General features: G+C 62.9%; 1 protein-coding gene across 4 annotated transcripts in view; it reads left to right on the top strand.

The window, feature by feature from the left end:
• SYK (spleen associated tyrosine kinase) overlaps positions 1 to 3883 on the top strand; it is a 67625-nt gene extending 63742 nt beyond the window's left edge. For all 4 annotated transcript variants that reach the window (XR_006607570.1, XM_045083012.1, XM_045083013.1 and 1 more), the window contains one exon: positions 1709 to 3883. Coding sequence is in view for 3 of the 4 variants with exons in the window: in XM_045083012.1 (XP_044938947.1) it covers positions 1709 to 1781 (73 nt within the window). In the remaining variant the exon portion in view is untranslated. The remainder of the gene's footprint in view (positions 1 to 1708) is intronic.
• Positions 3884 to 14764: the final 10881 nt, after the last annotated feature.

Here is a 14764-nt window from a genome sequence, read left to right as displayed (position 1 = left end):
ACTTGGGTCCCAGGCTCTGGTCTGTGCAACCTCTTCCCAAGGACACTGGGTCAGGTGACCCCCAGCAGCAGGGCGAGGCGCAGTCCTGGGGAGGGCACTCACTAGAAGTAAGCAAGCTTCTAGAAGATGGTCCCTGAGGAAGATGGGGAGCGGGGGCTGGGGGCCTCAGTGTGTTTACAGTCAGTGCCTGCCTGTAATTAGGGATGCCGATGGGAAAAACACTTGCGAATTAGGAGAACTGGGGTCTCTGCACCCTGAAAAATGGGCTTCTGCCTGATGGAGAAGAGCCCAGGATACTGAGGATCCCTGCTGTCGGGAACGATCTAGAGGAGCTCAAGGTGCTTCTTAAGATCATTAAACAGGGGCGCCTGGGTGGCCTCTGCCTTTGGCTCAGGTCATGGTCCCAGGGTCCTGGGATCGAGTCCCGCATCGGGCTCTCTGCTCAGTGGGGAGCCTGCTTCCTCCTCTCTCTCTCTCTGCCTGCCTCTCTGCCTGCTTGTAATCTCTGTCTGTCAAATAAGTAAATAAAATCTTTAAAAAAAAAATCATTAAACCTGAGCAACGGGGTGACGTTGCCTGGACCATCTCCACGCCTACCCCCGGCTCCCTGCTTAGTACCAGGTCTGCTCCCTCTGGGCGCCCCGTCCTGAGCGCCCCAGGATTCACACGGCCCGCACTCACCACTAGAGGTGCTGTGTGCAAGCCTCCATCCCAACACCCGGGGCAGGGATCGGGGACCCACACGGAAGGCCCAGACCCTGCCCAGCAAGAGCCCATAGGCCCGGGGGAGGGGCAGACAGGCTATAACCAAGGTTAGGAACCCGTGTGCTCTCAGAAGGTGAGGAGTCCGATGGCATTTCAGTGCTGATGACACGGCCCAGGGGGTGTTGTACGAGGGACTGGGGTCTTCGAATACTTCCCGAGTGCCCGGCTGCCGGTGGACAGAGACTCGGGGGCTCCAAGCATTTGGGTGTCCAGAGCTGGAGGAGAAGGTTGGGTTTTGGAAAGACGAGGAGGTGTGCTCCATGTAGAAGGAGGGGGCTGTCCGTCTACGTCACAGACACTCAACCCACACTCCTGCACCCGGGCTTGGCCGCCAGCCTCCTTGACCGTGGCTTGGAGCCAGAGACGTGGCTCTTACCATGACCCCCGAGGTGGCCTGTGTCCCCAGCCATGAGCACAGACGGCCGCTGAATTCCAGGAGTCCATTACAGCTTTTCCTTGTCTTGAAGGCTGTAGGAGAAGCCGTTTACTCGGGTGCCGGCTGACAAAACCTGTGCGGGTTCTGTGGAAACTGTGCTCTCTTGTGGGGGTCAGTGATTCTGGGTCCCTGGGAGCCTGCCCCGCCAGACCCGCAGGGAACTTCTCGAAATTCCAGTCTGAACGTGGACACGTCACCCAGGTGACCTCAAGTTCACTTCCGGGGCGACTCTGCCTGCAGGCAGGGCAGCCCCAAATGGAAGCAAAATAAGTTCTGCTTCGGGGCAGGTTCCCACAGTTCTCAGAAAGCTTCCTTCCTGCTGATGCTGCCGTGTCGGGGGAAGAGAGGTCTAGGACACGCTTGGAGTTTAACGCACATCAACGGCAGGTGTTCACAAAGTCCCGGGCAGTCGGACGGCGGTGGGGGAGGGCCCCGGGGGGCGCGGCCACAGGCACCTGTCCCGGGACGGGCGCGCGGGACAAACAGTAACGGGTCTCCCCTTCGCAGGGTGGAGAAGAGGCCGAGTTTCGAAAACGTGGAGCTGCGGCTGCGCAATTATTACTACGACGTGGTGAACTAAGGCCCCGGGCCCTCCGCGGCCTCCGGGGGACTGGGGAGCCGGGCCACGAAGCCCCCCCAGCGCCTGGATCGGGACAGCGTCCGCCTCTCTCCGCCGTCGGGGAGCCAGCCTCGCGCAGGCCGTGCTGCGACTGTCCCCCGCGTGGCTGTCCCCCGGAGCCCGCCTGAGAACACGCCCTCCGCAGAGCGCACCCTCCCCCAGAGCCCGGGAGAAGGACCGCAGGCTCGGGGGCCGCGGGTTCCTTCGTGTTTCCCGTCTGCGCAGCGTGTGGGGCAGGTCCCGCCAGCACCCGGGTCGGCCTCCGACCGTCCAGCAGCCCGGAGGCGGCCCCGCACGGCCCGGGGCTCTGCTGCCTCCAGAACCTGGCTCCCACAGGTCCCCAGACTGGGCCCTGCCCGGAAAAGCTTTCCCGGCGATGAGTGTGCTTCGAGGCTTTACAAAAGGAAGAAGAAAAAAAATCAAGCTGGACCAGTCTAGCTCCTAAGCTTGTAGCCAGTTAAGGGGGAAAAAAAGTCTGTATGTTCTATTTGCTCTGTGCGTTCGGAGACACGAGACCCAGATCCTCGGGAAAGGCAGGGCTGCGGCATGAGCTGACCCGGCTGCCCCTCGCCCCCCGTGAGCCTCTCCCCTGCACACCATCCCGAGAGGCTGCTTACATGGAGATGGCGGGTGCCTGTCCCCTTGGGCCTGAGCGAGGACAGACGGCGGTGTGCAGGGGCTGTCCTCTCCGCAGGGAGGTCCGAGCCCCCCTCCCCTAGAGAGATGGAGCCCCCAGAAGCCCTGACTTTCTCTGTGTTCATGGCGTGGAGGGGGTGGGGACAATGCGGGGGCCAAGGTCATCTACGCATGAGTTTCCCAAGATTGTATTAATTCAGAATAAAGCCAGACCCTGAGCCTCGCCACAAGCACGCCTGAGTGTGACCTTGGCTCAGAGACATGGCGCCGGGGATTCTCTGCTCGCTCTCTGGTCGTGCTGGAGTCACGTGCGAGCTCACGCAGATCATCAGCCCATCTGTGCCGTTCGGAAGTCAGAGGGAATTAGCTGTGCTTCCTAGGTCAGCTGAGACCCATAAGACATAAGACCCCGAGACATTTTAGAGTGTCCGTCTGGCGTCTGGCCAGGAGGGTTGTCCCTTCCGGTAACCAGGGAGGAGTCCCGGGGGACGCAGCCGTCGGCACGCTTGCTCAGCCCGAAGCAGACAGGAGCCCCTCTTCGACCTGGTAGGGAGATGCGTTTAGAACCCACCTGTGCTGTGTTTGTTTTGTTTTGTTTTGTTTTGTTTTGTTTTTGGAATTGTGCCGCTGGTGGATTAATCATGTTGTTGAAGAGCAGGTCCTGGCGTGCTGAGCAGATACTCAGAACAGGGGCAGCACGCATCGGAGCCCCTGACGTCAACACGCTGTGGGACACGACCGAGCGGTGGGGCCCCTCGTGGATTTGGAAGGGCTGGACGGAGCGTGGGGCCCTCTGAGCAGGAGGCCGCGCGTGGAAGGCTCCGTGAGGCGGCCGCGCGCCGTCTGGGAGGGGAGGGTCCTCACCAGGCCCTGCGGGGCTGGACCTCACGGGCGGCCGCCCTCCGCCCGGTTCTCCCTCCCCAGGCCTGAGCCCCTCCTCGTGCTGCCCTTCTGGTCCTCGTTCAGCGGGAACAAGGCAGCTTCATGGACAGACACACGGCTCAGGGCAGAGCCAGTCACGTCTGGTGCCACGTGCACACCCCGTGTCCCCACCACGGGACTGGGGGTTTCCGTAACAACCATAACCCAGTCTGTGGTGACGGGACCGCTTGTGGCTCTCATGTGAGTGTGTCCCCACGCGGGCCGTCGCCGGCCTTGGTTTTCCTACTGGACGGCAGCGTCACGGTTGCCCCAGCCCCACGACGGCCGCCCCGGCCTGGACGTCCACACGCACAGGTGATGTGGGTCCTCCTGCTGGGCACTCCCCACCCCAGAGCACACGCCACCACTTCAGAAGAATGACCTTTTGTCACTGGCCTTTTCTTTTTTCTTTAACTGACTTTTTAATAAAAACTTCAAACTAGCTTTGTGATGATTTTCACGGAATACTGGAGGTTGTAACGTCAAATAAACAGTGTGAAGCAGCATCGTGAAATGTGAAATGTGGTGTTTAAAAAAAAAAAAAATGCTAAGTGCCCCGTTGAGTCCTAAGAGCGGCTGCACAGAGATACCTGGTAGTGGGTCTGGGGCTTCTCCTGGGCAAAGGCCTGCTGAGGAATTCCGGGGGCAGGGGGTCTGCCCAGGGAGGGCCCGATAGCCCACCTCACACCCTCCGAAGGGGGTGACGATGCTGGGAACCCCCACAGCACGGAGTGCCAAGTGGCAGTGGAGTGCACTGGTCCGCTGCTCCCTGGCACCAGCCGTGGCGGGTCCCCCACGCGGGGGGGGAGGCTCGCCCACCAACCGGTGTGGACGCCTGTGCGTGCGGACTCCCAGGCTGGGGGCCCAACTCTGAGCATGTCAGGGGAGCCTCACCTCGTGAAAGCTCGTCCCTGGAGCCGCCTCGTCCACTGGTGACATCCACCTGGTCGCCCGGCACGCCCTGAGCCCACGGCACACGTCTGCTTGCCGGCCGGCCGTCTGTCTGGCCGGGGGCTGCCGGTCATGGCCGGTCACAGCCCCCTTGCAGGGGTCAGCGGACTGCGGGTCGCGCTTGGCGCACACACCGCTCGGCCGGGGACGGCTGCGGGAGCGACCTCATCAGCGAGCTCTTACTCGACCAAAGCCGTGAGTCACAAGCCAAGGCCTCGCCGTCCCTGAGGTCTCGGAATGACTCAGTTTTCCATGCACGTCACGACGCTGCGGAACAGTGGGGGAGAGAGCCCTGTTGCTCATAAACAGCTCTTCCTCGTTCGTGGAAATTAAGCGCCCACGTCTGGGGCTGGGCACGGTCCGTGGCTGGTAGCAGGTGCTTCCCTGAGCCGCTGACGATGCCGGAGCGCGGGGGACATCGGGGCTGGGACCACTCCCCGCTCAGGCCCGGCTGCCGGAAGCCTTCCCTCAGGACGGGGGGCACCGCTGAGGCCGTGGCCGCGCACACGGGGACGGGAGGGGAACTGTTCTTGCTACATGGGCCCTCGCCGCGTGTCTGTGCCAGTCAGAGTGGTTTTCACAGAGGAGGTGAGTCACCGGCCCCCAGGCTGTGAGTCTCCTGGCCTTCGTGCTCCCGGGGCTGCACAGACAGTGGCCCACATGCTCACCGCGCGTGTTCCCCGAGCTGCCGCGTGCGCAGGCTCACACAGCTGCGCACTGTCCCCCGGCCACTGTCGCGGCTGCGGGACGTGCACCACCGACCACCCCCACCCCACAGGAGGAGGAAACAAGACGCTTGCTGGTCATCTCTGTGCGTGTGCAACAGTGCACACGGCGCGAGGGTGCAGACAGAAAGGACTGAGCCCACACACGTGCACACGCACACGCACACGCGTGGACATGCACACACATGTGGACACACGCACACACAGGCTCTCAGCCCACCGCCATCCGGGATGACTCAGCTGCCAGGCCGGCCTCCGGGACGGGCAGGACTACGCCGGGGAGACTCCTCCGGAGAGAAGCGCGGCGCAGCTCCAGGCTGGCAGGGAGCACGTACCGTTTTAGTCGACTTACTCCTGCCCTCAAAGCATGTCGTCATTTGTCACTCCGGGACACTCTTCTGCTGAAAGTGAGTAGGATTCACGGCTCTCACCCCGGGGGCCTCTGAGCGCCGGCCGGTCCCTACAGCTGCACACACTGTCGGCAAACCCGGGGCCCCAAGCTGGCCCAGGGGCCCCCTGTCCTGTAGAGAGAGAGTGTGTGTGTGTGTGACCCTGTTAAACAGTGTCTGCCTCTTTGTTCCTGAGCCTCCTGTCGTCCTAATACTCCTTTCAACATGAAAACCACATTCTGTCATTCACCTCCTTGGTCACCATCTTCCCAGATCCCCCCGCGGTGTGCACCCTGGGCTCCCATCCCCGGCCCTCCAGAGTTAACCCTGCTCCCCACGTCCTCCGCGCGGGGCTGGGCCTGGGGCACGCCTTCCTCCTTCACCTCCCCATGACGGGTTTGTCTGTCCTGGGCCCCTCCGGGACTGCCCGCCCGCCCTGGCTCCCAGGGAGGGTGCCGGAAGCAGAGGCCCAAGATCTGGGCCGTTCTCTGCACACCTGTAGAGTGGAATTGTGGCATTGGATTTTTGCTACCCAGACCAGTCCTCCTGCCCTTGAGAAACGAGCCTAACTGGCAGAGCAAGATTGACAACGAACACTTCATCCCCGAGGCGACTCCCTGCACTGCTGAGGGAGGCCTCCCCGGCCTGGGCCCCTGGGCCCTAGGCCACCGGCGGTTCTTGGAGGCCCGCAGGAGAGAACGTCCGCGACACGAGACTAGCACGAGGCTCCGTGGGGTCCTCCTCCCTCTCCCCGCTCTCGGCTCTCGGGAAAGCTCCCAGCTGAGCCTCAGGGCCCAGAAATGCGGACGCCTACGTGATACCCTCCGGCAGCTTCGGCCCTGCCCTGACCGGCAGACGGGCGTGCAGAGGGCTGCATGCGGCCACCAGCGCACACGGTGGGACGCCACGGCGTTGCCCACACGCGCAAACAGCGAGCCGGCCTCGCACGCCAGACCCTGGGACTCGGCATCGAGGGCTCTGCTGCCGATCGTTCACTTGCTCGTTTCAAGGCTGGCAACGTGTTTTCAGGTATAAAACGCTGTTTTAAGTCCATTTTAAGTCTAAAAATGAGCAACTTCTGAGACAGCTGTCATTATCAATGCCTCATTTTACAAACGGAAGGCCAGGATTCGGAAAAGAGCAGCAGAAACGGGGCAGTCCCCGGCTTCTTCCCTCATGCCCTGGCTCTTGGGCCTGACCTCCTAGAGAATCTTCAATGGCGCTTTCAGAATGCAGGTGCCCAGGCTTGATTCCCAGAGCACGGCCTCCTGGCCTGGAGGGCCCCCGGCATTCACGGTCTGTACAGGTGTGCCCGGAGGTAGGTTTGCTCCTTGGGGCTCTGACCCTGGGCACACGGAGCCGCTCAGAATCTGGGACAAGTAGGCGAGGGTCGCGGCCAGACCTGAGTTCCGGCAGGTTGGGCTTCCCTGTTGGAGGCCGAGTGGCGTCAACCCCAATATCTTCATGATGGGTCACTGAGTGGGGGCCCAGCTGTCCCACAGTGGCTCAGGGATGAGTTAGGGTCCTGAGTGCTCTCCCATGATAGAAATCTGACTCACCTGGTTTTGCTGCTAAACCTCATCGCTCCCTCTGATTCAGTTTCCACCATTTCATGGAAGAACAAGAAACCTGCAGTACGGAAAGCTCAGTGTCACGACCGGCCTATTCGTGCTGGCTCGGCAGGTCAGGGATCAGACTGGAAACAGCTCGCGTCCTCCGATCACATTGTGTCTGCGGCGTCTGACAAAGAGGGGTCAGTTCCCGGGGGCGCTGAGGAGGCGTCGGGAGCCGTGCTCAGCCCAGGACGACAGAGAGGACACAGGCCTTGCTCGGGAGAAGAATCTGGGAGACCCCAGCCCACGGTCCCGAGCTGGGGAGGGCTCCGGGTTTGGCCCACGGGAAAGGGAATGCTGGTCGACTCCACCCTAGGTGACATCCGTGGAAAAAGTAAAGAGAGCAGGTGCACCTACGATTGTGTAACTTCTGTCGGGCCAAGTGCAGGGGCAGGCGAGTCCCGCGTCCAGAGGAGAACGCTGCTTCCCCCAGCAGCCGGCTCCGGCTGTCCTAGTCACGCTTCCAGCCCCGAACCGGGCTACTGGGTTCCTCCTGCCACCTACAAGGGGACACGCCACCTTCTGTGTGTCTATCAACTCCCACCACCTTCCCCTCTCAAGCCAGGTGCTCAGGAAAGCAGGCAGCGGCCGGGCTCCGGAGACACAGGACCCAGGACCCAGGCGGTCTGCTCCCCGCACGTCTTTCCTTTCCCGAATCGTAGGAGGGCTGCGGCCCGGGGAACGCGGAGGGGGAGGAGGCAGCTGTCTTGAGACATCACAGATACAATTTCTTCCTCTGGGAAACTGGATGTAAACGGCGCGACTTGCACTGTCAGGATCTCTCCCAGGACCCTGGACGGGCCCATCCGGTCCCTGGGCACTGAGGACGATCGTGTTAGCTCTCGGCGAGTCGTCTGCCAACGGCCAGCAGGATAGCAAGAGCCTGAGTATTAAGACGGAGACATGGACAGACAGACCAAGGAGCAGGAGGGGGAGGACAGGGGAAGAGGGGACAGGCTGGAACCGGCTGCAGTGGTGTGGGCCAGGCAGACGGCAGAGGACAGAAGTCACCTGCTAGGGCCCCACTCTAGTGTGAGTTCTGCCTGTGCCCTGTCCACTCTGTCCGCTCGCCGGGGCTGACCCTGCTCGGCGCGTCGTCGTCAGGGTCTGACGAGGCCCCTCTAGCCGCCGTCCCCGCCCTCCTCCTGTCCAGGTCCCCCGCCTGTGCACGGCACCAAGGCTAGGTGCGCACAGAGGATGGAACCATGCCTGCTCCCCGTCATCCAGAGATGCCCCTGGCCCACTGCTGAGTGTCCCCGAGTCCACACGGAGACCACAGCCACCGGGCATGACTCCCAGGGCTGCCCACACCATTCCTCAGAGTGTGGCTGCCGTCCAAGCCTTCGTCTAGTGAGGGGCCCCCTCTCAGACCAGACCCAGGCAGAGACTCTGGGAGGCTGCGGCGGAGACAGCGTGTGTCATCAGACCGGTCAAATAGCTCACGTTCGCTGAAGCGCCCGGCCCCGTGAGCACGTCCCCGACGTGCTTCCCGCATCCCGAGAAGCAGCAGACGAGGGTCTCAAACCCAAGCATCTTCTGGCTGTAGGACAACCTGCTGCTTGTCCTAAGTAGGGCCCCAGGAGGAGCTCTGGGGACTGAGCCCAAAAGCCTAAAGCCTGGGTCTCAGAGTCCCAGGGCCCCGGGCTCGTCCCGAAGCAGCTAGGTCAGCTCGGGGCAGCCCCTCCCAGGCTGTGCCCAGAAGCCAGAGTTCCCTGCGGTCATCACGGTCTCTGTGCGGCCGTGACCAGCCAGGTCTGTGGGGGAACCGTCCCGGTCCAGTCAGCACGCTCCGGCTTTGCCCTCTGACCCTGCACGGGTTCGTCCTAATCCCACCCGGCAGACCGGGTCGCAGCCCTGCCGGCAGCCGGCCCAGCCGCGTGATAGGCTCAAGGACGGTGAGGTCAAAGGTCACCCCACACGCCAGGGTGGTCCTTCTTCGCAGGGTCAGGGTGACCCTGGGAAGGCTGTCCGGCAGGTTTATCCGCGGGGGTTTTCAACCCTGGCTCAGCCCTGTGTGTCTGCGCGTGTCTGCGCGTGTCTGCGCGTGTCTGCGCGTGAGGGACCGAGACAGACAAAGAACTCGGGAAGAAAGAAGAAACACCCAGCAGGAAGCTTCCAGAGCCCAGAGAAGTCGAATCTGAAGGCGCGTCCCACGCTGTTCTCGGCCCTTCGGTGGGCGAATCCCAGCCCCGACCCAGGGCCCGACGTGGCAGCAGGACCCCCACCCCCACCCCCAGAGTCCCCCGTCCCCAGGCATGGACGGCGGCTCTGGGCAGTGGCCGCTCCGAGATGGCCCTGTCCGGCCCATGCCGTGTGTCCCTCGGGAGCCACCAAGTGACCACGTGCTTACACCAAGTCCTGGGCCCCCAAGCCCCGCACTGTAAGGACCTAACGCACCAGGGCGGCCAGGACAGAAGCTCAGCCCCAGATGAGCTTATTCCTGAAACCCTGGCGGGGGGGGGGGGGGGCTGCCTTCCAGAACGGAATCCAGAGTCTGCTTCCCTCTGTGCCCGCGCGGGGCCTTGCCTGAGCGTGGCCGCAGCCCTCTGCAGGGAGAAGGCTTGCCCCCCGCCCGGCCCCCATGGGACTGGCCTCCCAGGCGGCTGGGTTTCCCCGCGTTCAGCCTCTCTCAGGAAGGGGAAGGGGAAAGAGGGCAGGTGGGCGGGGCCTCGGCCGGAGGGGGCCGGCCTGGCCATGGGGTGCGTCTCCCCTACCCCGTGAGCGCCCACTAGGTGGCAGCCCCCCCACCCCGGGCAGGAGCTCCCCTGTCCCGGCCCGGAGCCCACATCAGGCCTCTCCGCGCAGGGACCTGAAAGCCAGCCGCAGGCACCCCTGCAAATCGGGTTTCGACAGGTGTAAAAGGACGTCGTCAGGGATTTATGCTCAAAGTGAGCGGCCGGCAGCCGGCTCCTCCGTTCAGGGCAGCAAGTGCTAGTCTTTCCACTCGATCCTGGCCAGCAGAGGGGATACGACAGGGGTCTTTAAGTGCTCCTGCTGAAGGTCTGCCCGGCACGCGTGCCTTCCTGCCAGCCTGACCGCGGCGCGTGCTCACTGTGAGCGGGGGTCGGGGGGCTGCGCATTTGCCGGAGCTGGGGCCCCGGGAGCCCCGGGAACAGGAGGACATGTGAGGCGTCCCTGGAGACGGCCACCGGGACCGCAGCAATCCTGGGGCCCCTACATGGGGCTCGAAGAGTCTGGGCCTTTGAGGGAGGGATAGTCTGGAAGCCACGGCCGGACCACAGTCTACACCGTTGGTAGGATTCTACACACTTCCTGAAAGCGGGTCCAAGCTGTCTCCCAGGAAGCAACAGAGTCCCCCAAACCCACCGTGGCCTGGGACAGTGTGGATGTCCACGTGGATGGACACGGTGGGCCGCAGCTGCCGGAGCTCGACCCTGCTGCCCGCCGGGCCCTCTGCCCCCGCCTGGGAGTCACTGGCCAAGGCCATCTCCCGCCTTCTCTGGGTTCCCAGACAAGAAGCAAAGCCAAGGCCAGTCCCCCCGCGACCCCCAGGAAAACACCTGAGAAAGGTCAGGAAGAGTGGCCGCGGGAACGCTACGGAATTCTGCAGGATCGCTCGCCTCCTGGCAGCCCGGGGGTCCGCACTCGGGGGTCAGGGACGGAGACCCCAGACGTGTTTTGTCTCCAGCTCTTCCCACACTCGGGCATGCCGCCATGGAGAGTTCCAGGGCACACACTGGGGAACTGAGTACCAGCCACGTCACTTCCCAGCCAAGTTCCCGGCCACGCGCAGGGAAGACCGGGCTCAGAGCCCAAGCTTGTGTTCCCCACGGCGAGGCCAGAGCTCCCGCACCGGACAGAGGCGGACACGGTGGGCGGGGTGGGGGGCGGCCGACGTGCAGGCAGAGGCCAGACCTGCTCTACCAGCTCCCAGGAGAACAGAGTGGGCCTCACGGAGGGGGCGTCAGTCCACACTGGTTTCTGTCTCTGCGCGACTGGACCTGGAGAGTTCACGGGCTGGCTCTTTCCCACCACGCAGAGGACGTCCACGTGCCGCCCACTCAGCCCTGCGGGCTCGGACTCCAGCCTCTGTTTCAAGACACGACCCCGCCCGTGGCCGACCAACTAAAGCTTCACCAGAGCGAGTCGTGCTTTGCCACGATCTTCACCCCGTGGGTGGCTCAAAGCGTTTTAAAAGTCGGTATCAAAGACCACCACGTGGCTTTCCACGTTGCATTCCGACACGGACGCTTCAGCGGCCCGGCTGTGTTAGAAAAGCATGATTTCCTGGTACTGGGGTCACTTTTCCTTTTCTTGCAGTGGACGCACCCCCCACTGTGAGTTTCTCTAAGAGACTGACCCAGAGCCGTGAGCAAGAGGGCGAGGGACTGGCCCTGCCCTGCGGTTCGGCCCTGTGTGCCAGCCCGGCTTTCTGGCCACGCGGCCCTTGGCCCCGCAGGGGGGTCAGCCGTGCGTGCGGGAGCAGCAGGGGGGTCAGCCGTGTGTGCGGGAGCGGCGGGGGGTCAGCCGTGTATGCGGGAGCAGCAGGACGTCCCCCTTCCGGCTGTCACCTGCCTCCTGACATCACAGCCTCTGCCACCTGCCGCATCAGAGTTCCCAGTGGGCGCTGTGTTCCAACACGTCCTCAGGCTGGGCCCCCCAGCACCGCAACCGTGCGGGACAGCCCAGCGGGGCTCCGTCTCCGTCTCTGTGCCGGCCCCGTTCAGAGCCTGCCCTGCCGGAGGCCCCCAGTGCCCGCAGCCGCAGTGCTCAGGGCTGTCAGCGACCGGACACTTACCGGCTCAGCCAACACTTGCCGTGCTCACTCCCATTTCTGGAGAATGGACTCTTCTCTCTCTCTGGAAACCGGAGAAATTCCTCTTTATCTTTCAAGTTCCAAACGAGTCTTTTCTGTTTTGAATCTGCCTTTTTCAACAAAGCCGCGCATCTTGCTTGCAGGGCTCTGTCACCGCGGGACCCCAGTTTGACCCAGGACAACCGTGAACTTGAAGCTTCCAAAGTCGGAGATGTCCCTTTCCGTTACAGACCTCCCTGGCCGCTCGCCGGGTGTCGGCTGTGCGAAGCCACTCCGGGCAAAGACGGAAGTTCACCCTTCTCGTGCGCGCGGCCAGCTTCAGACGCAAAGACAAGAAGTCGTTCCGAGTGCGGTTTGTGTTTCGGAGCTGGTTCACGCCCTCTTACGACGACAGCCGGGACGCCGCGAGAAGCTCCGCCGCTCAGGTCCACCCCGCGTGGGCACGTTGCAGGCCCTGTGCCTTCGGCCCGCCGGGGGGATGAGGACCCAAGGAGAAGGCGCGATGGGTCTCCCCGCCCTTCCCTCGCCTCCTGCGCCATCGGTTTCCGAGGACGTGGCGGCTGATGCAGGGACATTCCGGGTGAGAAGGGGCAGGACGGGGTGTCTCCGAGAAGGCCACTGCCTTCTGTCTGCGCCTGGAGTGCGTCCGGGACAAGGAGAGAGGGTGGCTTCCCAGAGCTGCCAGTGGCCCACGTGCTCAACCGTCCAGGCCACACGCTTTCCGGCCCCTGCCCTGAGTCTCTCTGAGGACCCCGCAGGCTGGGTCCCTGGGACGTTGCACTTGTGGGGGGTGTGACCCTGGGGGACACCAGTTGTGTGTGGGATCTCTGCTCACGTGCACGCCCAGGTCCTGGGAACGTCACTTAGATCCAGTGACTAAGGAGTTCGAAATCCTCAGCGTCTTAAAGCCAGCGGGTCCCTTCTGGGTGTCGGACCATGGTGACTGCAGGGCCACACAGCCGTGAGGCCAGCCCTGCCGAGAAGGCGACGTTCTCACAAGCGGCCCCGTCCTCCTGAATGGATCGCGTCCCCCGGACTTCCTCTCCTCCTGGAATCCTGGCAAATGCCCGAGGAGACGTCAGGGCTCGCCAGCAGCAGCTCCTCTCTCGGACTCATTCCTCCGTCCTCGTGAGTGAGCGGCGGGGACAGCTCGGCCGTTCCGGGAGGCCTCCTCCTGTCCCTCCTGCCCTCCTGTCCCGTCTGTGGGGCTCGTGAGCCGCGGAGGGAGGCGTGTCAACGGCTGTTTTATAAACTTCGCAGGTCTTCGGTTCTTTCTCGTACCAACCTCTTCTTGGCTGTGAGTAGTTTGTATTCTCCAGCCCCTTGGATGGTCTACGTCTGACTCTGAGACTTCAGTCTGCTGTGCGGGCTTTGCCGGGGGTGGGGGCCGCTGGGCTGCTACATTTTCACAGTGATGGTTCTCCAATGTCTGGTGACGCTGGGCGCTCCGCTCCCCCGCCTGTCTGCAGACCCGTGACTGGCACAACTCTTCTAGCTCTGGTACATGTTGTCGGGGGGAACGTGTCTGTGGGAGCACAGTGCAGCAACGTGGGGTGGGGGGCAGGTGCCAACCGGGTCCCTCCGGCGGCCTCGCCTCTACACGGGCTGTGCCCTGTGGCTCCTGGGCCGGCGACCCCGTCCCCGTGCGGCCAACAGGCCTGACGTTCGGACGGCTGGTTCGCGCTCCAACACGGTCGGATTCCTTGTGGGGAACCCCCAGACCTGGATGTCTGTGCAATCCCTCTCACTCATTCCGGCACGGTTCTAGGAAGGGACTCGCACACCCTCGCGCTCTGCGTGGGAACAGAACCCCCGTCCGCGGCTTCCAGAGGAAGTCTCGGCTCCGAAGGCCACACGCGGCGGTGGCGATGAGTGTGGCCAGGGGACACGTCATTCCTTTATTCTCCCTAAGTGGACCTCCGGACTTCAAAGGGACCGTTTCCAGAAAAGACCGGGCTAAGCTCCAGTCTTGGCCTCTGTGGATCGTGTCAGCATTGAGGCTGTAAGTCAGTCCGTTCTTGGCATTTTATCACAAGAAGGACGACACGGCCTTTTTCTGCTGGGCGCGCAGCTGCTTTTCCTCAGCTACTGTGCGGAGCAAACGGCAGGCGGGCGGGCGGCGCGGACCTGCCGCCCCGTTTCTGATCTAGAAATAAGTCAGAACACAAAGATGTGCAAATACCTGATATTCTTAAAATAGTCCTGTGTGTCTTGGTGGTTTTTTCTTTCCTTAAGGGTGCTTGAGTTTCTGCCGAGGGTTGAGGAAGTGAGAGTTTTGAACTGGTCTGTCCGCTTCTCTCGGGAGAGGATGGTTCTTTTTTTAAGGGTTTCTGAGAGGGAAACTGAATTTCTTCCTCCTAAGGGACTCGGTTTTGCATGAACCCAACTCCCTGCACTACTAACTACTCTTAGTGCCACGGCTGCTAATCCCAATAGTAGACTCCGGACACAGCCCCCAGAGGTCTGTAGCGGGAAGCCCGTTTCCCAGGCTCTGGGCGGTCCCTCGCTGTATCTCCCTCCAGCCCGGGACCAGGGCACCCCACGCTGCTCTCTCTGTCCCGTTATAAATATTCCAGAAAGACCCTGGATGTTCCATCTCAAGCGCCACGATGCACTTCGGGGTGGTCACTGTTCTGGGTAATCTGGAGTCAAACTCCCGAGAACCCCCACAGCAGGGATCAGCTCTTGGTCACCCCTTGTCCACGTGGAGGCGCTCAGGAACAGCACCTCGGCCTGTGCTGGCCGTCCCCATGGGTCTCCAGGGTGTCACTGAAGCCACAGGACGGAAACGCAGCCCAGAGCACCGCCGGGCAGAGGAAGGCGGTATGTGGGGAGGCCTCCCCCACCAGAGGCCCCCAGGGTCTTCTGATCTGCTCACCCCGCGACACAGCCGGCCCACCTAAGACGCACACATTTCCTAAGAGCTCGGCGT

This window comes from Mustela putorius, unplaced genomic scaffold (assembly GCF_011764305.1).
Source record: "Mustela putorius furo isolate JIRA1106 unplaced genomic scaffold, ASM1176430v1.1 tig00000680_pilon_pilon_pilon, whole genome shotgun sequence".
In the NCBI taxonomy this organism is placed as follows: Eukaryota; Metazoa; Chordata; class Mammalia; order Carnivora; family Mustelidae; genus Mustela; species Mustela putorius.
The sequence above is the reverse complement of the archived record's forward strand: the minus strand, read 5'-3'. Positions and strand labels throughout refer to the sequence as shown.